The sequence below is a fragment of the Electrona antarctica genome (assembly GCF_951216825.1).
Source record: "Electrona antarctica genome assembly, chromosome: 10".
In the NCBI taxonomy this organism is placed as follows: domain Eukaryota; kingdom Metazoa; phylum Chordata; class Actinopteri; order Myctophiformes; family Myctophidae; genus Electrona; species Electrona antarctica.
This window is the reverse complement of record NC_136791.1, coordinates 32,993,049-33,020,859: the sequence shown is the minus strand read 5'-3', so window position 1 is coordinate 33,020,859 and position 27,811 is coordinate 32,993,049. Positions and strand designations below refer to the sequence as shown.

The window sequence follows — 27,811 nt, the reverse complement described above, 5'->3', positions numbered from 1 at the left end:
TACGGGTACCTGCAAAGTTATAGTGAAATCAAAGGTAACTTCTGCAGAGATGTCAAAGCGTAGCCAAAAATGTAGGCTACAGTATGTGTGTCCGTTGACACTGACCGGTGGTGTCCTCTCTCAGATGCACACACAGAGTGGTGGTTGGCTTATCTCGGAGACCTTTGGTCTGGTGTGGTAAAAAAAAAAAAAAAAGACAGATTGCTTTTAAACGACTAGATATCACTGTCAAATCATTCTTTACACAGTAGCCTATAACCAAGGGCAGTGGAACTGACAGCACACACACACAACAGTGAGGAACTGAGAATGTCCCACAGTTGGTCGTTATGCATATACTATGGAGGCTGATTTGACATGGTCAGGGCACCGGAGCTACACGAGTGTGTGTAAACTGTCCATCCATCCTGAAGCAAACTGGAGGAGTTCTTCAGCTGGACTGTGGAGACAAAGAGTTCAATAGAAGAATCAGAAGAGAGACAGCCTGCAAACAGTGAGAGTGAGAGATAGATCGGCCGCGCAAGAGGTGGCAATATTGGAGGACGGAGGGAAGAAACAAGGGGGGAATTGACCCCTGGCTCTACAAACTACAACCGACTACTTGCATCATGGACCCAGAGGTAGACCCTAACCCCCGTCGCACTGGCGGGTCAACACACAAGGTCAGTCAGTCTGCATTCTGCAAACATGGGAATCATTTCAATGTTAATGGCGGGACTTATACTGGACACTGTATACAACATGATATAAAGGACATAGTGGTGGCATTTACAGTAGCGTTGAGTGAATCATATTTGCTCCATCTCTCCATGACAATGAATTTAAAGTCTTGCATGATTCATTATTCAAATAAATCATTGGAGTTTCCCTCTCCTATGACTAGAAGGGGCATTAGTCACCCTCCATACAGCATCCAACTGCTTGGCTCAAGGGCTTTGTATTAGCTAAATACAATTATTTGTTGATTTTTCTTTTTTTTATTTAGATCTCAAATCTCATTGAGGTCCTTACTGTAGGTTGACTGGCAGGTAGAATAGAAAAGTAAGCATTTCTGATAGATTCAGGACTCGAGGCATGAGGTCAATGGGTACTGGACATATCTAAAGGCAGTAGAGGTCCCAGCCGGTTTAAATAGCTGCATCAGCACTAAAAGAAAGAAAGAAACCCTTTTGTTTAGCTTTATTTTACATACTGTATGGTTAGAGACCGGAAAATGAGAGCAGAAAGAGGCAATGACATGAAACACAATGTTTCACATACAGTACCAATACATGGAGATTATGTTAAAAAGTAATCTCTGTGACAACATTCCCAGTAACTTTCTACAGGCTGTGGTGGCTAATCAAGATACGTAATTAGTGCATTATAAATCTGAGTGTGCACCCAAAAAGGTCTTACAGGTCCATTACCCATGGGTACATATGTACACTCACAGTTAATTTAACACTCATGTTTTTCTGTCTATTTGTAAAAAGTAGTAGTTGTCCATGTAGTAGTAGTAGTAGTAGTAGTAGTAGTAGTTGATCAGTGCAAATGCTGTGAATAGCAATTAATATCTTCTTTCCTGGGTCTCTGGTATTTTAGGTCAAAACTAGGTCTAAATACTGTTGTTTTTTCTATTCTGTATGTACCCTTTTACTAATATTTATACATGTATGTGTATTTTTGTAATGTTGATTGTTTTCTGTATAGGGACTACAGATGGAAATTACTAGCATTCTTGCTAAATCCGGCATATTTACATTGTATATGTGGCATATAAATATTAAAAGCAATATGTAATCTTACACACATCCAAATTCACTTGAATCCACACACACAGTGTGAGGTATCATTCCAGTTGAATCCACACACACAGTGTGAGGTATGATGGTATCATTCCAGTGCACGTGAAGGTTCCTGCTCAGTGATAGTGGACTCATTTAAAAGTCAAGGTCAAGATAAGGCGTAACCTATAATTGGAGACACCTCTAACCCATATCTTGTTATCGTTTAGACCATCAGTCTGTCTTAGATCTGTGATATCTAAATGAGAGAATGACAAGATTACGTAACCATAACATTAGGCAGCGGTTGTGTTTCAAATGGACCCTCGACCCACAAAAGGACTCAGGCAGCAATTGTTTACACATACAAACAAGCACACGTGTCGTGCACGTGAGTTCAGGTGTATGATTATTGACTATGGTGCTGACTATTTTAATGACTATGATAGTAGATAGCAAATGGCTGTTAAAGTTAAGGACAATGTCCTTTAATGACCTTTCTGAGGCACATACAGTATACACTGTAAAAAATAAAAATCCTAAGTGTTAGAGTGTATAGTAGTTGTATTACAGGTTAATTTGGTCACAATTGTACACTCTCTGTGTTGAGTTACAAATGGATAAATTAACAATTTTGCTGAGCTGTGCAGTGATTCTCAGACAAGAAGAATTACTATGTCACATTACTACATTATGGCCACCTTATATAACCATACCCACATACAGTATATGGCCACATACTGTATGCTTAACAATGCCCCGGCATTGTTAGTCAATGTCAATATGTTTCTGTACATGGATCATTCTTGGCATTGCCATCGTACCACCAAGAATCTCTGCAAAGAAAACTGGAGCAAAGAGGTTGTTAGAGGGGAAATACTTGAACCATCCTAAAAACATTACTCAAGTGTACGTGTGTTGAACTCATTTACCCCTCTCTCTCTCTTTCTACCATGTCAGAGTCGCGACATAGAATTGTTCTCATCATCAGAGGAAGACAGCAGTCTGTATTTCACCTACAGCGGTGGATGCAATGAGCTGGAGGTCAAAGACCTGCAGTATGAGGTAACTACTGGACCGGGCTGGTTTCTTTCTTGGCAAGATAGAAACCCTCTCCGGAGAAAGCGCACTTCACCACATCAACCCTAGCGTCTCTATTATGGTGCGAACATTCATTGAAAATTGCAGATCTATAAACTCACATGCGTTGAGTGCATGCGTGTTCCTGACACACAACATTTTGGGACACATTTGTACATCAAATCAGTTGATTGGGAATTGCATGTCAAATTGGGGACTAAACTGGAAACTTGTCCAGCTCAATAATGTCCACTAAGCCCTCAAAATGGAGCACTTAAAGATGGCGGCCAGCACTATGCTGAAACATTATAAAACACATGCACACTGTTGGTGTACACTTGGATTACACTTGGATTCAGCAGCCCTGAATACCCATAAAAACATTAAAATAATTAACACGATTTGCCTTCAGCACATTTTCTGAAATCCTGCCTAGTCTATATCTGCTATATTCTGATAGTACTTTGCTAGAGTGTTTGTTCAGTACCAGGGGTCTCCCTGTCTCTTTAATAAACAGAAAATACATGGTCAGCTGGGTTGCTAATTTTCAGCTACAATTTTGTGTAGCTGAAGTGTTCCAATTAAAAATGTGTCTGCTCATTTCTTTGTGTCATAACTTCCAATTTCACTTGTTTAATTTGTATCCTTGTACTCCTGATTGGATAACATTGGTATCCCAAACTGAAAATGCATTTCCTGTATACTAAAGAGCTGAAGAGAAATGAAGACTGAACAAACACTCTACAGTATATCAATGAGTACTATCAGAATATAGAGATATTTAACACTTATTTTAACAAAGAAATATCACCTACCCTACCCTTTAAGTTTAAGGTTAAGCTGTTAATGATTAGGGTTAGATCCGTTATATGGAATGAATGACGACAAAGCAATGTGCCTGAAAGAAAACCTGTGTGTGTGTGTGCGTGCGTGCATCACACTAGGTGGACACAGCAGCCCAGATCCCCTGGTATGAGAGGCTGTCAGAGTTTAAGATGCCCTGGGAGATGAAGGGAGACAAACAGACAGCCATCAATAGGCTCAATCTCCGAGTACACAGTGGACAGATGCTGGCCATCATAGGCAGCTCAGGTAACATAAACATAGTGTATTTAAGTAACGGCTGCATGCACGCAAAGTCGCAAACAAGAGTGTCTGCCAGAACGTCCCCCAAAGTTTGTGAGCAGACGCCGACTACTAGTGTTAACCTGTCTAACCACCTAACCCCAGGTTGCGGCAAAACCTCCCTGCTGGACATCATAACGTGCCGTGATGAGAGTGGCGTGATCAAGTCGGGTCAGATCCTGATCAACGGGAAGCCCAGCACACCGCGGGTGGTGCGGAAGAACATCGCCCATGTGCGGCAGGATGACCGCCTGCTCCCACACCTCAGCGTCCGAGAGACCTTGGCCTTCGTAGCCAAGCTCAGGCTCCCTACACACTTCACCCAGGCTCAAAAGGACAAGAGGGTAAGACTATGTAATGAAATGAAATGATTACTATATTTACCCAGGGTATCTGGGCTAAGCTCAAGAACTTGTTTCCAGCCAGGCCCTGCTCATAGAACATTTCATCGTAGTGGTTCAATGCCTTGTTCAAGGGCACTTCAGCGGTGGTAATTTTAACGTGGTCGGACCGCTGATTCGAACTGGCGTCGGCGACCTTCCGGTATCAAGACCGCTCCGCAATCCGTTCGGCCACCGCTGCCACTGCCATGTTTGTAACAGGATCGAAACGATATCCAGTAATACAGTAATGTAGTACAGGCTGCCATGAGACTTCAAAGCCGAATGGAGTGGAGATAATGGGGAGTATTATGCGTGTCTTAAGTACCAGGTCTTATGACTTAACTTAAGACCTGGAGGCGTGGTCAATGCTGTTTGGCCACTCAGAATAGCCAAATGGCATTGATCACGCCTCCAGGTCTTAAGTTAAGTAATACGACCTGGTACTTAAGACACGCATAATACTGTCCATTATCTCCATTGGACCTTGCTTTGTTTTGTTTGCAAGTCAAGAATTCTAAACTCCTGCCTTTAAATTTGTCTTTAAGCACGACCATGCTTTCCAAAGAGCACAAGTTTCAAGCCAAAGGCACGTTCTTCTTCCATTGTGTGAACTTTCAAAATACTTCCTGCTTACTGTAGATGCACACACAGACTTTATCAGTCCTGTACTGTATTGAAGTGGCAAATAACACCAAGAAGACGGATAGTTTAATTTGGGCATGATGATAAAGTCCGTCCCTTAATCACTGTACTGTATATACCTTGATGATGGTCCATCTGCACAGATACCTAACATACCTACAGTAACCGTGTCTACCGTCGCAGGTTGATGATGTCATTGCAGAGCTGCGGCTGCGACAGTGCGCCAACACCAGGGTGGGGAATGAGTACGTGAGGGGCGTGTCTGGAGGAGAGAGGAGGAGAGTCAGCATAGCTGTCCAACTGCTCTGGAACCCTGGTGAGAAAGAGAGAGAATACGTTGTTAAAGTACAGTAGTTTTCTATTGAAAATGATGATTTTTCTTTATTAGTGTCATGCTTCCAAGAAAGCCTAGCCCATATGGACACACGTATACAGTATATGTGTTAATCCAATACCTTTAATGCGACCACACACAATCAATAACTTCCACCGCGCTCTGACTTCTCTGATGCCATATCCTCTTAGATCAATGACATTGAAGTATAAAGGTAATGGGTCGCACACAGAGTGTATCCAGCCTTCGTCAATCACACATAAAGTACAGTACAGTACAGTACAGTACAGTACAGTACAGTACAGTACAGTACAGTACAGTACAGTACAGTACAGTACAGTACAGACAGACAGACAGACAGACAGACAGACCTGTACTTGGTGGTCTTCAACCTGCTCCCCTCTTTGCCCCCAAGGCATCCTGATCCTGGACGAGCCCACGTCAGGCCTGGACAGCTTCACAGCCCACAACCTGGTGATCACCCTGTCGCGCCTGGCACGGGGGAACCGGCTGGTGCTGCTGTCTGTCCACCAGCCTCGCTCCGACATCTTCCAGCTGTTCGACCTGGTGGTGCTGCTATCCTCCGGGTCAGCAGCCTACTTCGGGCCTGCCCGGGAGATGGTGCCCTACTTCACCGCCCTGGGACACCCCTGCCCCCGATACTGCAACCCTTCGGACTTCTACGGTGGGTCAAATGCGGAGCAGGGGTGGCAAGAGAGAGGGGGCTCATCCTTGGAAGGGCCAAGGATGAGGTTCTGTCATGACATTTGTTTTACTACTGGTCCAGAGATATACTATCCACCAGACACAGAACTACTCACGTACTGTTTATACAGTAAAATGGAACTCAAAGTGTAAAGATCTAATCTAATGGACTTAAAGGGTCAATCTGGTTGAATTTCTACACTCAACACTTACATTAACTCTTACTGTGTAGAGAGCAACACAATGTGCATAACATACATTGTGATGACAGACTGGACCAGACAAATATACACAGCTGACTAATGATGTGCCCCAACCCTATACCTTTCAACGCTCACTCTGTGTGTGTGTGTGTGTGTGTGTGTGTGTGTGCGTGTGTGTGTGTGTGTGTGCGTGCGTCCAGTGGATCTGATCAGTATAGATAGGCGCAGTCCAGAGAAGGAGAGGGAGTGTGTGGAGCGTGCAAGGATCCTGGCTGCACAGTTCATGGACAAGGTGCGGGACACAGATGACTACATGTGGAAGCCAGATGGATCCAGTGTGGCACTGACAGACAATGAGAGGTAGCTGTAGATCTGTGTGTGAGAGTGAGTGAGTGAGTGAGTGAGTGAGTGAGTGTGTGTGTGTGTGTGTGTGTGTGTGTGTGTGTAAGAAATGGTCCGCACACAGTATCATACTCTCCCGTGCTTTCAAATTTAACCCATTTTTGTACCAAGGAGGACCACCAAAATGTGGCCCAGAAGACAATATTTACGTTAAAAATGAAAATGTATTCAAAATGTTTCACTTTCAAGATTGTTCTGCTATGTTTGAGAACCACTGTTCAAAATCCTAAGAGATAAAAATCTAAAAAGGAAGATACTTTCCGGTTTTAACGGACGGGTTAACAAACAACGTTTCGCCCAAGAAGCCCAGTCAACGAAGTACACTACGTAGGGTTTATAACTTAAAGGTACATTCAGTGATTTCACTTAATTCAACTATCACTTATTTTTTCTTATTTTTTGGATAATCCTCCCTACTATAAAGTGTGCCGACCATATAAGGAGTTCCTCCCTGTCCCCAGTGAGCCCCTGGGGTCAAAAAACCCTAGTTTCGGTTTGGGCTTTGGGTGGCAAAGCTTTCATCCAATCAGGATGAGAGGTGCCTTCCTCCAATCATGATCGAGTGGGGCGGGCCTTGGTGCACGTGCTGTTGGTCTGTTGTACATCCCCCACTGTAGAGCGTGTGCATGTGCACATCTTGTTACCGGGGCGGACTGGGTGGTTTTCCAAATCACCCAAATCACTGAATGCTCCTTTAAGTGGTCAATAATCTGATTCTGGATGATATTACGCCAATCTGTCCTCTCCTCTGCTCAGTCATCAGTCACTGGATAATGGTCGTAATAAAGCAGGATCTGTGCAGTGGAAGGAACACATAAACGGTTGTTTCTTCCCTTCCAGTGCTCAGCAGCCCAACAGAGAGAAGGAGGTGATCACTGTGTCCCAACAGAAGGACAGACTGCCTGGCAGACTGCACCAGTTCACCACACTCATCAGGTGAAAGCAACACACACACGCACGCACGCACGCACGCACGCACGCACGCACGCACGCACGCACGCACGCACGCACGCACGCACGCACGCACGCGCGCGCACACACACACACACACACACACACACACACACACACACACACACACACACACACACACACACACACACACACACACACACACACACACACACACACACACACACACACACACACACACACACACACACACACACACACACACACACACACACACACACACACACACACACACCTCAACTTTCTCATCTTCCCCCAGGCGTAACATGTACAATGACTTCAGAGACCTGGTCACCCTATTGGTCCATGGCTTCGAGGCTCTCCTCATGTCGCTGCTGGTTGGCTGTCTTTACTACGGGGCGGGACAAGAGCGTCTGTCCATCCAGGACACAGTGGCTCTCCTCTACATGATCGGAGCTCTGACTCCATTCGCTGTGGTGCTGGACGTCATAGCCAAATGTGAGTGATTGACAGCTGTCAAACTATTATTCACCACTTGGATTCTTAAACTCTTATTTTATACTTGGCCCTACGGTGGTGTGTGTCACATGACAGATATATATACAGTAGCTGATCTGCAAGCCCACACCGTGTCACCTCGCGATCTCTTTTGAGCTAGATGTGTTTTATATTATATTATACACAGTAATGTTATTAAAATGTTATTAAAAAGTGTTAAAGATCCTCCCTAGTGAAAATTCTAGAGTATATTGGCATGTCATGAAAGAGAGTGAGTCAAAGGTAGAATGACCTTACGTAGCAGCACGTGAAATAAAATGCCTAATACAATTAGATAAATAAAACATTACAAACTGAATTACTGTACATGTCCGACCAAAAGCCATCTAGGACCAATCTGGGTCACCTCACCTAATCCAAGTTAAATTATGATCCATAAAATTGATTCTAACACATTTTTATACAATGAAATGACACCAAAATGTAATGGCAGTTTTAGGTGTCCATAAACAATTTTATTTTATTACACTCCTCCGTGTCATAATGAATAATAGTTCTGTTGACTGACATTTCCGTCCTTGTCGCCCGGAATTCGAACGCGGGTCTAGCGTGTGGAAAGCCAACATCTTGACCACTAGCTTAAAGGGGAATTCCCCTTGGTCAAGGGAGATATTAGGCTTTTGGTTATTAGGCAGAGGCTCTGAGCCACTACTAGTACACTTAGTGACACTAAAGGAGCAACACATAGAAAATGTTGAGGGAAGCTAACAGAACAGTTCCAAGGTGAAATGGTCAATCTGTGAGCTACAATCTCAGCCTCTAACTAAGCCTTTCTTCACCCTTTATAGGTCATTCAGAGAGGGCCATGCTGTATCATGAGCTGGAGGACGGCATGTACAATGTCACTTCTTACTTCTTCGCCAAGGTAAAACACTGTGCTACAGTATAGCCTCATGCAATGCAAAAGCCTCAGTGGTCCTCAAACTTTTCAGGCCGTGACCCCTCAAAATATTTGAACTGGGGACCCCCCACCCTGACGAGCACTTGGAGTTGTGAAATGACATTTTGTTTGACTCTGTTCCACAGATAAATATTGTGAAAATAGCAGATCTGTAGTCTCATAACGCCTCACCTTGCCTATTACTTGTATTATTTGACAAGGAGTAGTTCACACAAAATCTTCTATGAATTACACATCCCATAAAGGCTTGAATTCATGAAGATTTATTTTGTTGCATATATTTACAAACTTTTAAACTTTGTAAATGTATTTTCTAATAAATATGAATATTAAGGCTGGAAATGTAATGCTTTATTGATTTTTTTATTTATTTAAATATGCTTTGTTTCAACTTAAATTGCATGGTTTGAGAAACCCTGATGAAAACATTCCTGAGAACAAACCCTTTAAAACCAGTAGGGGTCAGTCTCGCTCCATGTGGAAGAAATAATTATGTGAAAAGATTTTGATTATTATTACAAACCATACTGTAGGCCTATAATGAACCACTTCAGCTATATACCTATTTCGGCCTTTTAAAAAATAGCAGATCTACGAGCTCACAATGCGTTACTCACCGATTGTTCTCTCACACAATCTAATCCACAGATCCTCGGAGAGTTGCCGGAGCACTGTGCGTTCACCCTGGTCTACGGCCTGCCCATCTATTGGCTGGCCGGCCTCAACGAGGCCCCGGATCGCTTCCTGCTCAACTTCCTGCTGGTGTGGCTGATGGTGTACTGCAGCCGCTGCATGGCGCTGTTTGTGGCCGCCGCCCTGCCCACCCTGCAGACCTCCGCCTTCATGGGCAACGCCCTGTTCACCGTCTTCTACCTGACCGGAGGCTTCGTCATCAGCCTGGACAACATGTGGCTAGGTGAGAGGACAAACAGTGTACTGTGGACAACATGTGGCTAGGTGAGAGGACAGACAGTGTACTGTGGACAACATGTGGCTAGGTGAGAGGACAGTGTACTGTGGACAACATGTGGCTAGGTGAGAGGACAGACAGTGTACTGTGGACAACATGTGGCTAGGTGAGAGGACAGACAGTGTACTGTGGACAACATGTGGCTAGGTGAGAGGACAGACAGTGTACTGTGGACAACATGTGGCTAGGTGAGAGGACAGTGTACTGTGGACAACATGTGGCTAGGTGAGAGGACAGACAGTGTACTGTGGACAACATGTGGCTAGGTGAGAGGACAGACAGTGTACTGTGGACACCATGTGGCTAGGTGAGAGGACAGACAGTGTACTGTGGACACCATGTGGCTAGGTGAGAGGACAGACAGTGTACTGGGGACAACATGTGGCTAGGTGAGAGGACAGACAGTGTACTGTGGACAACATGTGGCTAGGTGAGAGGACAGACAGTGTACTGTGATAAACATGTGGCTAGGTGAGAGGACAGACAGTGTACTGTGGACAACATGTGGCTAGGTGAGAGGACAGACAGTGTACTGTGGACACCATGTGGCTAGGTGAGAGGACAGACCGTGTACTGTGGACACCATGTGGCTAGGTGAGAGGACAGACAGTGTACTGTGGACACCATGTGGATAGGTGAGAGGACAGACAGTGTACTGTGGACAACATGTGGCTAGGTGAGAGGACAGACAGTGTACTGTGGACAACATGTGGCTAGGTGAGAGGACAGACCGTGTACTGTGGACAACATGTGGCTAGGTGAGAGGACAGACAGTGTACTGTGGACAACATGTGGCTAGGTGAGAGGACAGACAGTGTACTGTGGACAACATGTGGCTAGGTGAGAGGACAGACAGTGTACTGTGGACAACATGTGGCTAGGTGAGAGGACAGACATTGTACTGTGGACAACATGTGGCTAGGTGAGAGGACAGACAGTGTACTGTGGACAACATGTGGCTAGGTGAGAGGACAGACAGTGTACTGTGGACAACATGTGGCTAGGTGAGAGGACAGACAGTGTACTGTGGACAACATGTGGCTAGGTGAGAGGACAGACAGTGTACTGTGGACAACATGTGGCTAGGTGAGAGGACAGACAGTGTACTGTGGACAACATGTGGCTAGGTGAGAGGACAGACAGTGTACTGTGGACAACATGTGGCTAGGTGAGAGGACAGACAGTGTACTGTGGACATGTGGCTAGGTGAGAGGACAGACAGTGTACTGTGGACAACATGTGGCTAGGTGAGAGGACAGACAGTGTACTGTGGACATGTGGCTAGGTGAGAGGACAGACAGTGTACTGTGGACAACATGTGGCTAGGTGAGAGGACAGACAGTGTACTGTGGACCAGTGGTTCCCAAACTTTTATCACGTCCCTAGATAAAAGATATGCCAGGGACCCCCATAAGAGAAGATTTTTACGGCTCTAGCAGTGATTCTCAACGTTTTTAATGTCAAGGACCCTCAGTTTGACAATATGCATTAGGCTATGGACCCGCTTTACTCCATTTAATGGCATTTCTATCTCTGGGACCCTCAATTTATATTGTTAAAATCAATGTTTGTTCGGTTATTTGGTGATGTTATGCCGGGGCTCCGACCAGCCCATGCATTAGGCAGAGTAAAGTGACTAACACGCACAGGGTGAACTAAATGTTCCAATAATAGCTTATATTTGATGAACTCAAACGTGCATTTTATAGGGTTTTTATTAATTCATATTAATCATAAACACTTACAATCATACATTCACACGTTCTGTTCACACTTCCCCCAACACAAGATGATCTCAGTACCCTGGAGCTCTGTCCTATTGGTCTGTGGTTCTATCCTGCTCTGTCGGTAGGAATTCTAGCTATCATTTAACACTCTAAACTGTCCCAGATCATGGTAAAGCTTAGCTTGCCCTTGATGGATTTCAGACTTAGTTCAGTGATAAGAGCATCACTAATTATGTGGTTTTAAATCTACGTTATCATTCAGTCAATTACCATTAATTGCCATTAATCAATCGGGAGAAAAGAAACACAAATAACACTTGGTTACAATCTAAACATCATATTACATCGATTATGAATAATGCACAATTATATAGCATATAATACATACCGCTGGCGTCTGCCTAACTACATGTATCACGTTCGTTGGTATTGGTGAATCTAATTATTGATTGTGCCACACAGAATAGTCAATGCAAGCCTTCTGACTGATCACACCTCCATGCTAACACTTTCAGCCAATCAGAAGCCACTGACCTTCCTGCCTTTCTCTGGCCACAGCAGCCAGCTCCTATTACAGTCCCTGTAATGTGCCCAACTGCTACTTCTGCCTAGATTAAACTGTTTAGACTATTACAGGTATTTATCATTTTGCCTTTTTACCAACCCAATATATAATAGGTTATTAGAACACATTTAAACAATTGCAAGAGGAATTAAAGATCACTTCACCCTGCATTGACATGTCCTAGCCTAGTGAGTCTCTCCTCTGAGAAGGAGTTATAATGGCCTGTCTCCCAACAGGAAGAGGCCGTAAAACCCCCGAATCCACCGGTCGGTCTGTAGAATGGAATGTGGGGACCTGAAGCTCTCCCACTCTAGAGAGCTGCATATATCTCCAATCAATCTGACCCAATATATAATTTCTCATTATGAGTACAAATCTCGCACACCCATAAATAACACGACATTCCTCACGTCAGTTATGAAAATTGATATGGATATTAATTTTTCATAATCTGAAAGATTATTTTTGATATTAATTTTTTTCGGAAATATAATTTTTTGATATTTGGGCGCATGCCATTTTTTGTAATTTCGGAACCTGTTAAATAATACTGGATCCACATACTGAGTTTATAACATTATACAACTTTGAAAAACACATTAAAATAAAACACAACACATTAACTGCATAAATCAATAAAAAATGAAAATAATAAAAGGTTTACATGCGTCGATATCGTGGACATTTTTGTAATTATCCCAACGCACCCTTACGTATTAAATTCAGTTACAGCTAATCAAACTTATGTAATACTTGTAATAATTAGGGCCGGGACTTTAACGCGTTAATTGAGATTAATTAACTACAGAAAAATTAACGCGTTAAAAAAATTAACGCATTTAATCGCACCTTTTTTTTCCACGGCGGAACGTTTCTCACTGGGCGCATTTCTAGTACTGAATAGGCTCTGCCATGGCTCTGGGCTCAGTCTGCATGCCTTGCACTGCTTGCAGGGGGAGGAGCAGCCCCCCCCCCCCAGCAGCAGCAGTCCACTCTATACAGCTCCGTCAGACAACACCACCACCCAAACGAGAAACGAATCGAATGAAGCCGCTTATATCGCTTTTGCTCCGTGGATGGGGCATTTAGATTTAAAAGCTATCGGATGGACGCGTGGATAGCAGCATGGTTGTGTGCAATGTCAGGGAAAGGATCCATAAGCCATATGACCAATGTTAGCTCCATGCTAGCTGCTTCAGCTTAGCATGTCTCGCACTGAGTAGAGGCTTGCAGAGGCTCGCGGAGATTTCACCACAGCACGAAGCTGTCAAGCTGTCCTCGATGCGAAACATACTGAAGCAGCAAGTGTGAAAGTCCGTGGTCAGACAATGGTCTGCCCCAACCCCATGTGAAATGCACTCCCCAGCTAGTTCATTCCACCGTTTTTTATTTTATTCCTTTGTCTAAGTGTTTCCCCCCTAATAATGCCCCACCATGCAAAGCACATTTGAGTATTCATAGACACTTTATATAGGCACTTGCTGCACTTGTTTATCTGTTGAAAAAAAAGTTGTATTGCTTAAAGGGGAATACCACTCAGTTTCAACATTTTTCTATGGAGTTGTGTGGAAAACTGGAAATAATAAAAAGTCACCTCATTTTGTTTTGCCTAGAACAGTAACAATATGAAGTACAGCTTTGTGATGTCACTGAGATGTACTTGTTACTGTCACTGATTTTTTTTTCAGACCTCCAGTTCTAGGAAACACAGAATGGGGTGACTTTTTTTTATTATTTATTATTATTAACAGCTCTAAGGTATATTAATGACAGTAAAATTTTGAAAATGAGTGGTATCCTGTAGTCACTATTCATTGATTTACTGGGATACCAAAAAACATTTGAAAAAAAAGGTTTATCACTGTTCTCGGGTTGAATATTGATATGCGATTAAAATGCGATTAATCGAGATTAATTAATCACAAAGCTTCTAATTAATTAGATTAAAATTTGTAATCGAGTCCCAGCTCTAGTAATAATGTGATGCTTTGTGCATCTCCACTTTTGTAGGAGATGCTGTCATGTCAGTTAGGGGTCACCTAACTGACATGAACTTTTGGTCAACTCTGTCCGTTTAATTTTATGGCTGTTTGCCCGGACAAAGGTTCAGACTGCTATCTAAACATCCCCCTTGTTTTGAGGAAGAAGACAGTTTATTTTCCACACAAGACTGGTCCCTTATCTTAAGAAACATTCTTCCCGTGCTCCCCCACCTCTGCAAACGACTCTTTGGTTGCAGAATGGGCCCAGTTGGTTAACAAAGTTTAAACAATGCAGTTTATTACCCCTGGTTGTTTCCTAACTAATCATGATCACAAACTTGTTTTAGTATTTTTGTCACCGTGTTAGGAACCTCAAATTGTGATTTTAACAAAATAATCGATTTTGCATCTCAACAACTTGGTGTCATTTGACTTTTTGGATTTTTTACTTTGACTTTACCAAAAGCAACCCAATTGAAAATTGCAAATCCTTGCAATGTTTTAACCACATTATGTGTCTTTCACACATGCAGTCTTTGTGCTCGTGTGTGTGTGTTAGTTTGTGCGTGCGCACATACACGCTCACGCACAAAACCCACTTGCACTTTGAGAGACAGTGTTCCCCCCTCCCAATCGAAGGAAACATAATCATTTTATACCAGCATTCTTTACATTTGTCCATAAGGACTTAATTGGCACAAATTAAATCCATTTACCTGCAACTTGTTGTATAGTACAGATATAATGAACCCACATACATCATCACATTTATATGCACAGAACAGACACACATCTCGTGTGTGAGTGTGTGTGTGCGTGCGTGTGTGTGTGTGTGTGTGTGTGTGTGTGACATCTTGGTTGTCACTGACGCCCCAAATGTTCCCTGCGGTGTAGGGAAGCGGGTAGAGAAGCATTTCACATGCTACTCTTTCTGACCCAGCTCTGATCTCGCTGGCATGAAAGCGTTCTTCCATGGTCTCGTTCCTTTTTCAGGATCAATCAAAAAAGGCGTTATTGTGGCCTTGTTCTTATCAAAGCAAGTTCTGCCCAACAGATGCGTCGGCAGATGTGTCGTTTCATAACCACACCCAAATTTCAAGACCGGACCGGTCTCTGGCTCGCCTGGACCCCTCACGGGACCCCTCACGAAAGTCACCCCAGGGTGCTTGGTGTGTACGTCATGCTCCTCCCCCACCGCCCGTTGAACGCGTAGACTTATGATGGCAATGCCACCAATCACGCTCAGCGTTTCTGTGGTGATGAGGATCGATGACTCGTCGGCCTTGCCCACAACGTTTGCGGGCATGGCTCTGATGATTAACGGTGAGGCGTAGGCAGCCTCCAGGCTCTCTGGACGGCTGCTTACCTGTTCCGCTCTTGTTGACAGCTCTGCTGCTGCTGTCGGTTCTGCTTGTCCAACTTCGATGTTCGGCGAAACCTCCTCTGTCGAAGGCTGCGGAACTGTCGCGTGGTTCTCCACCTCGAGGTCCTCCTCTGCTGAAGGCTGTGGGACCTCCGCGTGGTTCTCCTTGGTTCCCTCAGCTCTGCCCATAGCCGCTCTTGGCCTGCTAGGGTACTGACTGAGGGCTTGTCCTGTCGTGGGTTCGTTGCCCACGGTAGAGGGCTCTGGCTTCCCTGCATGGTTACTGCAGGCACCAGGCTCCTCCGTTGTGACAGGCTCCATCTGCTCCCAGCCTGGATGGCTGGTAGCCCTGTCTCTTCGCCCCTCAGGGGCGGTCCAGGTCCCCGCTGGCACCGCGTCCGCTCCGCCCGTCTCTGCGCTGGCGAAGGGGTCCGTGATGTCACATCTCGTGACGTCTGGTGCTGCGTCTGCGGGCTGGAGTATGCCCCTCTCCTCTGGGGCTCCTTTGTTCCTGCTCTCTTAAGGAAACTCACAGAGGCCTATCTGGTGGCACCATGCTGTGACTATGACACCTTTGGCTACCCTGCCTTTCATTTGACGGATAGCCTGCATGATTGCTTCGAAACTAAACTGGGAGTATTTCTCCACACAAGTTACTAACTCATGTCTCTCATTGTCAGCAAGCACTAACCAGCCCATTTTTCCCAAAGCTCTGCTATAACATGTGGACATGTCCATCACATCTCTCATAGCAAATTTCAGCTTAATAAGCTCTTCAGGTATGTCGCAGACTGCGCCCACTTTAATTGACAATTCCAAACTAAATGCTAGATTATAGAAAATAGCTTTGGTTACAGAGCTGCCATCCTGCAGCTCCTTCAAGGAAGCCATTTTCCACCCCCTCTGTCCCTCCCCTTAACAAACAGTATGTAAGAAAGTAAGTGAGGCAGGGTTAGTGGTTAATTGACTTCTCACTCATTCATTCACTCAAGTAAATGGTTAGTTTTCGCCCAGCTGTAATTAGCGGACCCTGACACAACAAATGTGCCTATTTTACCGGGCGCGATTTCACAACGCGGTCTTTTATTGCCCCTTGACCTCAGTCACAGAGCAATAAGCATGCAACTCAATCTAGACAATTCCCTCGTCTCGTTGCGAATAGTTATGACTATGGCACTCTCTATGTTATTCTGTCCATAATCATTTGTACTCAGAGAAGCCCATACTCCCCTGTCAATACCTTCACCAAATAAACCTTATTATATTATATAGATTATATATAATATAATTATATAGATTTATATTGGCCGTGGGCGGTCAAACTCTATAGCCTCATGTAAACCTGGATCACAGGTTTTGCTAGATGCGTCACGCAACAGTTATTATAGACACGCCCTTCCTTTATGCGCACTTCAAAGCACGCTTTCAGCGTTAAGCATTATTGATTGGTAATTGGATTACAATTACATCGCCTTTAACGCTGAGTTTAAAACCCTATTTTGTTTTAAACATTCCTCATTATTAGCATCGTGGATCACACGGAATGCTGTCGTAGTACTTTAGCTACGGTGAATTAAGTACCGTTGCTTCAGTAGTACCTTGGTGGATTACACCGCTATTAATTACTACTTTGGTAGATTATACCGCCGCAGTAATTACCAGTCCCCCTGCACTGTCTCAGCACATTGGGACATTTGCATGACAGTGGGAATGAGGAATCTCCCCCCCCCCCCCCCACATGCTCTAAGCTGCTGTTGTTTCTCAGCACCCAGCAGGAAAATACTTTTATTGTGGTTAGTATAAAAGCACCTCTCTTGGTTTAAACGACCGGTGTCTTAACCGGTCTCAATTAAAACTTATGTTTGGTTACAAATAGTCTTAATAATCAGTTTCCTAAACTGACCGTCCATTAGAACTCTGCCCTATCAATCAATGACTCACAAACTATTTGTTAAACCCGCAGTCACTTCTGTGGCTCACGGTTTTAACAGCTGCCTTCACATGGACCCATACCCACATGAAAACAGTGTAACGGTGTCGCATTTATTTAGTAGCACAAATCAAACTGCATGCCGTCACGGCAAGATTCTGTCTGATTTAGTGGATACTAAGAACTGCGGCATCGCATTCACATGCGCTGCCATCAACGCACGGCTTAAATTTCAGTTGAATAACGTCACACCAGACAACCACAATCAAACGGGGTGCCGTCTTTCGGCCACAATTCTGTCTGATTTAATCTTGTGGTTATTAGTGTGGCACGATTCAACTCTGTGTGCTGGTCCCAACACACGGTAATTTATCTTTGTTATAAATTGTGGTCACTTTAGTGACTATACACCGATCTACGCTGTTTAGTTTAAACAGCACGGCAACCGAATAAGTTCAAACCGTCGCAGTTGAACTATATTCTTAATTAAAACAACTTTAAATTGCAGATCCTTTTAGTGACTGCTAATTTAAAGCCCTTTACAACGCGGTAGCAATCTAAACTGTAATATGTCAAACGGTTTCGGTTCAGACTATATTATATCTTAAATTGCCCGGGCGCGTATTGAGCTGTACGCTGATCCCAGCGTACGGCACTTTCTTTCTGTTTAAACTAGGCACTTTAGTGGCTCTATGGTTTAAACTGACTGGTCCTCATTCACAACGGCGTTTACGCTCATAAAGTTACGTTACGTGAGCGGAGCGTGAGCGGACAGGCATTTACGTGGATTCCCACATTACGTGGGAATTCATGAACTTGAACGTGAACTTGACGGTGACGTGGGTTGGTCGGAAATTCCGCTGAAAGCTGTGCCACCTCTCTAGCCTGATTATCAGACTGTAGCTTTCTTGAAGCTTCAGTCTGACATTGTCTCCTGTCTGAGTGATTTCAAGGGGGAGGGGATTAGAATTTCCCTCGACAACCAGTAGCCATTGGTGTTGTTTTTCCCTCCTTCCTCTGTTTGTTGCGCTGCTTGATGACGCTGAAAACGGGACTCGGCGCTGATTGGTTGTTTGTTAGACCCACCCCCACCACTGATTCTCATTGGATAATACATTTTTGTACCGAAGAAATTATAGGTTCACAGTGCAACACCAGACCAAGAAATTAAATGAAATGAAATGAAATCTATATTTACCCAGGGTATCTGGGCTAAGCTCAAGAACTTGTTTCCAGCCAGGCCCTGCTCATAGAACACATTTCATCGTAGTGGTTGATGCCTTGTCCAAGGGCATTTCAGCGGTGGTAATTTTAACGTGTCGGACGGCTGGTTCGAACTGGGAACCTTCCGGTATCTAGACCGCGCCGCTATCCGTTCGGCCACCGCTGCCACAAGAGACTCAGTCCACTCAGAGAGTGGGCGGGGTCTTTGGGCTGGATCCAGGCTACCACCTCTCATGGTCGTGTACGGCTTGCGTAGATGTATTAAGAAGGCTTTAGTCTTCATGCTGAATCAATTAAAAGTCCCCAAACCTCAGATAAAATATGTAGGCATGTGTCCCCAACATTGGTCGCACATAAAAAAATGATAGCCTATATAAAAGCCAAGTATCACTTGTATGCCTAAATGCATGCATTCTAGAGGCAGGTTAGCCTAGAGTCCCATACAGAAACTGCCCCTGCAAGCCCGACACCTTTTTTTATTTATTTATTAGGATATTTCTAGCATGCGCGATTGCGCTGCTCACTTGACAGCTTTCTACTCGCAGTGCAACGCGTTGTGATCTTGTAGATCGGCTCTCGCGGACTCGCGCTGCATGTTAAAAAACAAACTCACAATTATAATAAGAACATACACTTATCTGCATTCTGCACTGTACGAATCCAACGTTGTTTAGTGTAGTAATGCCTGCAGTAGGCCTATTGAAATTGTTTTGTTACGGAGCTCCTTTGAGTCAGTCTGACTGTCGGTGTGTGTGTGTGTGTGTGTGTGTGTGTGGGGGGGGGGGGGGGGGGGGGGACAGCAGCATGCTGAAGCTGAACAGTCCAATCTGGGTGAAATTCACATTGGAAAATGAATATAACGGCACGGTGAGCCCGGCCCGGACAGAACAGATGATTTATATGGTTCACAGACATGCCGGTCTGACAGACAGACAGCAGTCACGAGGGCTAATTAGCCCTATAAAAAATAGAAGTCCACATTATTGCATCAGCGCGTGCAATTCGGCCAGTCATAGTTTTAAGCCAGCTCACCTTAACTAATTATAATATGGGCAACTGTAGCTAGGCTGTAGGCTACTACATTGATCTCATCAAGTTTGGTGCCAAATGTCCCGCGAATCATTTTAATATGACGACATCATGAAATTAACCTGCACTTAGGCTGACAAAGAGGATCTGACAAAGAGGATATAAGTTACCCGCCGTATATGGTTGAAAATGTATATGCCTACGTGTCCATGATCATCAGAACAAATCCATTCTCCACATGGCATTCAGACAGATGACAGTGAGATGATATTGATCCCTGCATGAATCAATGCAGCTCTGATAAAAAAAAAGGATATATATTTTACCTCTATGGCGAGTGTGCAATTGTTCTTTCTTTTTTTATATAACCCTGCAGTGCATTCATCAGTAAGGGCTTTTATCATTGCCGAGTTGTAATATAGCATTTGGTCGTGTGGTGAACAGTAGCCTACAAATTAACTTATTTCTCATTATGTGAAAGTAACTGTAACATCAGTTAACTTATTAACGTTCTGACATTTAGGAGGAGTGAAGCAATGCGTGCCAAGTTGGCAAGTTTCGTTTATAATTATATACATATAACTCGTGCTGTTTGCTTGAAGATCTGTCCGTGCAGAGACCCGCCTGTCAACATTAACTGCTCTACAAGCTCATCGCGGCTGTTGTATATCATTTAAAACTTGGGAATCCTCTGTGCAGTCTATGATGACGTATTTCGATATTTCCTGTTGCCTTATATGGTCGTGGATGTTCCATCAAACCAGGCGACACCAGGCGAATCGCTTGGAAAAAATGCGGAAAGCATACACTCGGCGATACGCACAAATTAAGTGATTACACCTGCTTCCCTGAATCACACGGAACTTAACCGTAGCGTGATCGGACGGATTTTCCGCTATCTATACGCATGACCTTTACGCTTCCGTTACACCGTGGCGTATTTCTCCTTTGTGAATGAGGACCACTATGTGTAAACTGTGCACTGATCCCAATGCACAGTACAACTGCCTTTAAATTGTGGTCACTTTAGTGACCACTAATTTAAAGTTCTTTCAACGCGGTAGCGTTGAAAGAACTTTCCGTTTAGCGTTGAAAGAACTTTCCGTTTGAGACCGTTTGAAATATGTATATATATAACGGTCTCAGTTTAGGCTATATTATGCTTCAAACCGCCTGGCCGTGATCTAAGCTGTGCGCTGATCCCAGCGCACGGTACAGATCTTGTTTCAAGACAAGTCACGTCAGTGACTCGCTATGGATTAAACTGTGCGCACGGCTACGCAACGAATTAAGCTATTCGCTCCGCGATTTAAACTCCGTACATTAGGCCCTTTAGTGGCCGTACGATTTAAAACTGTGCACTTTAGTAGCACAGCGCTTTAAACTGGTATATGGTGAACTGTTTAAAGCTAGTCGCTGCACGCAGCGATTTAAAACTAGTAATATGTCTAGATTATAGGCTATATTACGAGTCAAACCGCCCGGCCACGATTTAAAACTGTGCACTTTAGTAGCACATCGATTGCACTTTAGTAGCACATCGATTTAAAACTGTTCGGTTATTTGGTGATGTTATGCCGGGGCTCCGACCAGCCCATGCATTAGGCAGAGTAAAGTGACTAACACGCACAGGGTGAACTAAATGGTCCAATAATAGCTTATATTTGATGAACTCAAACGTGCATTTTATAGGATTTTTATTAATTCATATTAATCATAAACACTTACAATCATACATTCACACGTTCTGTTCACACTTCCCCCAACACAAGATGATCTCAGTACCCTGGAGCTCTGTCCTATTGGTCTGTGGTTCTATCCTGCTCTGTCGGTAGGAATTCTAGCTATCATTTAACACTCTAAACTGTCCCAGATCATGGTAAAGCTTAGCTTGCCCTTGATGGATTTCAGACTTAGTTCAGTGATAAGAGCATCACTAATTATGTGGTTTTAAATCTACGTTATCATTCAGTCAATTACCATGAATTGCCATTAATCAATCGGGAGAAAAGAAACACAAATAACACTTGGTTACAATCTAAACATCATATTACATCGATTATGAATAATGCACAATTATATAGCATATAATACATACCGCTGGGGTCTGCCTAACTACATGTATCACGTTCGTTGGTATTGGTGAATCTAATTATTGATTGTGCCACACAGAATAGTCAATGCAAGCCTTCTGACTGATCACACCTCCATGCTAACACTTTCAGCCAATCAGAAGCCACTGACCTTCCTGCCTTTCTCTGGCCACAGCAGCCAGCTCCTATTACAGTCCCTGTAATGTGCCCAACTGCTACTTCTGCCTAGATTAAACTGTTTAGACTATTACAGGTATTTATCATTTAGCCTTTTTACCAACCCAATATATAATAGGTTATTAGAACACATTTAAACAATTGCAAGAGGAATTAAAGATCACTTCATCCTGCATTGACATGTCCTAGCCTAGTGAGTCTCTCCTCTGAGAAGGAGTTATAATGGCCTGTCTCCCAACAGGAAGAGGCCGTAAAACCCCCGAATCCACCGGTCGGTCTGTAGAATGGAATGTGGGGACCTGAAGCTCTCCCACTCTAGAGAGCTGCATATATCTCCAATCAATCTGACCCAATATATAATTTCTCATTATGAGTACAAATCTCGCACACCCATAAATAACACGACAATGTTCATTTTAACGGGTCCATTTGGTTCCATGTGTACACTCTGAGTTACAGACTCATAAGGGTCAATTTGGTTCCAAACTATCATGTAGCTGGGGACCCCCTGGAACTCCCTCAAGGACCCCTGGGGGTCTCCGGACCCCACTTTGGGATACACTGCTGTAGACAACATGTGGCTAGGTGAGAGTACAGACAGTGTACTGTGGACAACATGTGGCTAGGTGAGAGGACAGACAGTGTACTGTGGACAACATGTGGCTAGGTGAGAGTACAGACAGTGTACTGTGGACAACATGTGGCTAGGTGAGAGGACAGACAGTGTACTGTGGACCAGTGGTTCCCAAACTTTTATCACGTCAAGGACCCCCAAATTGACACTAATTTGAATTATCCCGCGGACCCCCATTTGAAAGAAATATGCCAGGGACCCCCATAAGAGAAGATTTTTACGGCTCTAGCGGTGATTCTCAATCTTTTTTAATGTCAAGGAGCCTCAGTTTGACAATATGCATTAGGCTACGGACCCGCTTTACTCCATTTAATGGAATTTCTATCTCTGGGATCCTCATTTATATTGTTAAAATCAATGTTAATTTTAACAAATGGACCCTAACGGGTCCATTTGGTTCCATTTGTACACTCTAAGTTACAGACTCATAAGGGTCAATTTGGTCCAAACTATCATGTAGCTGGGGACCCCCTGGAACTCCCTCAAGGACCCCTAGGGGTCTCCGGACCCCACTTTGGGATACACTGTAGACAACATGTGGCTAGGTGAGAGGACAGACATACTGTACTGTAGATTAGAACAGAGGTTCTCAACCGTTTCAGGCTGCGACCCCTCAATAATCATATTTGGACTAGTGAGTAAGGACCCCTCCTGGGGGTCCCGAGTTTCCCGACCCACATGTTGAGAACCACTGCTGTAGAACATTTTATTGTTCTTCTAACTTGTGGTATGTTTTAGAAGCTTGAGGAACACATGGCTAGCAGAGGATAAAGAAAGAATGATGTTGAGGATTACATAGAGATGCTAGGGATTTAATAAAGATTCTGTCATGATCTAATACCCCCGTTCCAGTTGAAACACAGGTGAAGTATCTTTGTCCACATAACACAGAGCAGACTTCTCCTAAACGACTCAAAGACTCAAAGACTCAAACCTAACCCTAAACTGTGGGAAGATAAGACGTCGAAGGAAATATCCTTAACTCACAGTTTGTGCTGCATAATCCAATCTGAAGCCAAACTCGCAGTGGAAAAGTAGTATATTTTCACCATTTAGAGCAACAATTCTCAACCTGGGCCAGGGCACACTGAAGGCCCAGGTAGACATTGCAAATGCCCCCATATAATTTTGCAAATATAAAACGAAGATTTTGCTATAACATTGAAGAACAAAAAAGAAAAAGGTAAAAAGCAATAAAGAAAAATATTATTGTCTTTAAAAATGTGTTTTCATTGTGATACCGATAAATAGGAACTTAAAGTAGGCCTATACTACATCAGTTCCATTGATCTAGCTGGAACACAATCGATCATTAAAATAAACTGAAACTAAAAATGCAGGCGAGCGAGACGGCCCACCCATCTGACGACGTGTTAAGTGATCAGATATGGGTGAACGCTCTTGAAATTTTCAATTGGGTGCTGTTCCAGAAAAGGTTGAGAACCACTGATTTAGAGCATGCTTTACTCAAGGATAATGCCAAATCTCTCCAATTTCCACGTTTACAGCACAAGGTTAGACTTGTTCTGGTTTTTGGAGAAGTATGCTATGGTCTGGAGTTGTATTGTGGAGAAAGACACTTCACCTGTGTTTCAACTGCATGCACATAGGCCCACTGTACATACTGACAGTATTGTCATGTTTGGGCAAACCGTTACTGTAGGCTGGTTAATAAGTCATGTTAATCATGTATGTGCTGCGTGTGTGGCTGTGTGTGTGTGTGTGTGTGTGTGTCTGTGTGTGTGTGTGTGCACATTGCACTTACCAGTGGCGTCATGGCTCTCCCACGCCTCCTTCATGCGTTGGGGGTTTGAGGGCATGTTGCAGGTGCAGTTCAGAGGCAACATGTATCCAGTCACCATTGGGAATTTCACCTTCCAGGTCGATGGCATCCATGTGAGTTAAAACTGAACACGTAATAGGGCTGCAACTCTCAATTATTTTCTAATCGATTATTTCTTCGATTACCTTTTTGATTAATGGAATAGTCGAGAACGTTTTCACTCAATCATTTTTACAAACCGACGAAGAATCTATTGACTATCTATTTTTACGTGGTCATTAAACGGTGTCTTTAATTTTTTCTTTCAAAATCTTGAAAAAAGTGATAGATTCTTTCAATTAACTGTTGCACTCCTAATCACATACACCTGTGTTATACGTAGGCCTACTTATATACACGAGACCTAAAATGCAAAGCCACTGATGATTTTGTGGTGAACATCTTTCATACTAGAAGTCTTTGATACACAATTAGATCCACCCTAACAGTTATTTGAAGCCGTTTCCATCTATGTTTCTCTGTATATCTAGGTGGTGGATGCCATGAAGATGAACCAGTACCCTCTGTACTGCAGCTACCTGGTCCTGTTGGCTGTGATTGTAGCCTTTATGGTACTCTACTACCTGTCACTCAAATTCATCAAGCAGAAGTCAAGCCAAGACTGGTGAACACACAACTCAGAATGTACAAATTGTACATCCTCAGAGTTGCAAATGGATAAATGAACACTGAAGATTTCAGTGTGCAAGAGTGTAAGTCGTTTCGTTTCCATCAATGGAGACTAATTTTGGCTTCAGATTCGACTGGTTTCGAAATCTGTCCATATTTTCCAATTGTCATTGTAGTGTCCAAACTGTTTGAATACTTGACAATGCCTAAAACTAGTTGATTATTTAGAGAAAACAGTGCCTGGATACATATATTTTGGCTTACAAGCAGAATTTGTTTAGAATGTTTTGGAATTTTGATAGCAATAGTTGAACATTGAGGACAAAGAATTGCACAAATTCCAGGCATACAATATAGGCTACTATATCGATGGACCAATCTAGTAGCCTGGAATTCAGCCTGGTTTGCTACATTTGTCTTTTTCTCACTTCGTAAGAATTAAAAAAAAAAAAAAAAAAAAAAGCCAAATTAAGTCTGGATCCCAGGCTACCAATCTAGTTCTAATCTACAGTTTGACCCTCTGTAACTGGTCCTAAACGATTTAATAGCACAAGTACATATTGCAGTGCCGCCGTATGCCACTGGATGGCAGCAGAACACTTCAGAGTTTGTTCCTACAGGTTTTCAATGATGTAATTTTTCATTCATTTTGCCATTTTCTGTCTTGGCAAATGATTAGAGTGCCACTTTAGCAGATATCCATCTGCAGCTTTTGCCTGTTCCATTTTAAATCTTTTTGTTTTTCTTTTTCTACAGCTTAATCTTTTTTGTATATGTAAGGTTATTAAGCTTAACGTGTGTGCCTCATTATAGGCAATGCAGAGAGAAATGTTTAGTAAGTCACACTCCGAAAAGGAGCTTGCGTTTGTTGTGTTCTCATAGATTGAAGATTATGTAAACAGTTTTCTTTTTTTCTTTCCTTTTTTGCACTGGTGCAAAAGCCTGATAAATGTATTGCCGACGTGTTTTGGATCCATATTAGTAAAACAATAAATCAAGTTGCTCCACTTGAAGATGTTTTTCTTCCTTAACGGTATAGAATGACAGACCATCCTCTGGTTCTTTCTCAAGGAATATTCAGACAGTATAATGAGACTTTGGAATTACCACTCACACAATTTATATTATATCATTTACATATTATAAAAATAAACTAGGAATCCAAAATCTCAGGATCCACATATAGTGTGGCTCTCATGTGGATTTCAGACTTTGTGACCAGCTGTGTCATCAATGACATCAGTCATCTATGACGTCCTTTATCTCTAGGACACATCTATGATGTATGACTCCAAATGTCACACTGTAATCCAAGGTCATTGCAGAACAATGTCAAGATCATCTTATCTTTATATCTATCTATATAAGAGAACCGTTCGCCCCACCGATTTCAAATTCGACACACGCGCTCCACACCACCGCAGGGGGTGCAGTGCCCGGTGTCGAGTCGTCCAGAACCGCCCCCTGCCCAGGGTCCATATATGGAGCTGGCCTGTTCTGACATCACAACACTCCATATTTGGGCATGCCTGAAACAGAACTCCATAGGAATAAAGGGACAGACAGATACAGAAATCTCCAAATATGGGCATAAAAGGGACACAGACAGATGGGTGGAACGGGTACTCTGACACACGTACAACGGGTATTGCGTAGCCGGGTGGGACATGGATCTCCAACTTCCATCGTTACCGACACGTGCTCTACAGCCGGGCACCGGTGTAGTCTACGGTATATAAAATTCAAGTTAGTCTGTGGCTGTGTTTGTGACGCAAGCACGCACCCATTCAAATCCAAGAATCCAGGATGCCATGTTGATAACTACCTTTATTTATTAGCATAAATAGTTCTTCATTTACAGCGGTGCAGAAGACAAACTTTAACATAGCGACAGCATGAACACAGTATTTCACCATTTATTTTACTCCAACTCAAAGAACTTATAAAAAACAAAATTAAGGACAAAGAATGGAGGGATGGAGGGATGGAGGGAAGAGGTGAGGCTGGGAGAATGACTCTTTATTCTCTACTCGTTTCTGCCTTCTCCTTCAGCTTTTCTGCGTAGAACCTAAAGGACTCCTGGAAGCATAGACAAAAGAGAGGAAATAAAGACCAAATTAGCATCAAACAGGAATAAACTATTCCCAATGACTTGTATGGGGAACAAAGGCCATTGTTTCATAGGCAAAGTGTGGTTTTGTTTTTCGTTTGTGCATTTGTATTTACGTGTGTGCGCGTATGTGTGTGTGTGTGTGTGTGTGTGTGTGTGTGTGTGTGTGCGTGTGTGAAATACTTTCCAAAAAGCAAGCAACTGCCGAGGCCCCTCTGGGCTCAGCTAAATAGTCTCCACTTACCATGGTAAGGTTGTTTCCTTTCATCTTGAAATTCCCATTAATATACAAATAAGGGATTTGTAAGCAGGCTCGCCACACACACACACACACACACACACACACACACACACACACACACACACACACACACACACACACACACACACACACACACACACACACACACACACACACACACACACACACACACACACACACACACACACACACACACACACACACACACATCCAACAACTCCCTGTTCTTTCTGTTCCTCCCTTTGGCTTTTGCTAATTAAT

General features: G+C 43.4%; 2 protein-coding genes across 3 annotated transcripts in view; one reads left to right on the top strand and one right to left on the bottom strand.

The window, feature by feature from the left end:
* Positions 1 to 608: 608 nt before the first annotated feature.
* LOC306930813 (ATP-binding cassette sub-family G member 8-like) lies at positions 609 to 25,177 on the top strand (the record flags this gene model as incomplete). Its single annotated transcript, XM_079511908.1, has 13 exons — positions 609 to 662; positions 2,727 to 2,831; positions 3,791 to 3,938; positions 4,077 to 4,315; positions 5,180 to 5,312; positions 5,746 to 6,015; positions 6,439 to 6,598; positions 7,481 to 7,576; positions 7,872 to 8,071; positions 8,920 to 8,996; positions 9,681 to 9,948; positions 24,495 to 24,622; positions 25,040 to 25,177. The coding sequence occupies 13 exons, from the start codon at positions 609 to 611 to the stop codon at positions 25,175 to 25,177; spliced, it is 2,016 nt and encodes a 671-aa protein (XP_079368034.1).
* Positions 25,178 to 26,985: 1,808 nt separating this feature from the next.
* Positions 26,986 to 27,811, bottom strand: part of LOC306931387 (leucine-rich PPR motif-containing protein, mitochondrial-like) — an 85,756-nt gene continuing 84,930 nt past the window's right edge. For both annotated transcript variants that reach the window (XM_079512766.1, XM_079512765.1), the window contains one exon: positions 26,986 to 27,257. In XM_079512766.1, coding sequence (XP_079368892.1) covers positions 27,198 to 27,257 — 60 coding nt within the window. In that variant the 3' untranslated portion in view covers positions 26,986 to 27,197. The remainder of the gene's footprint in view (positions 27,258 to 27,811) is intronic.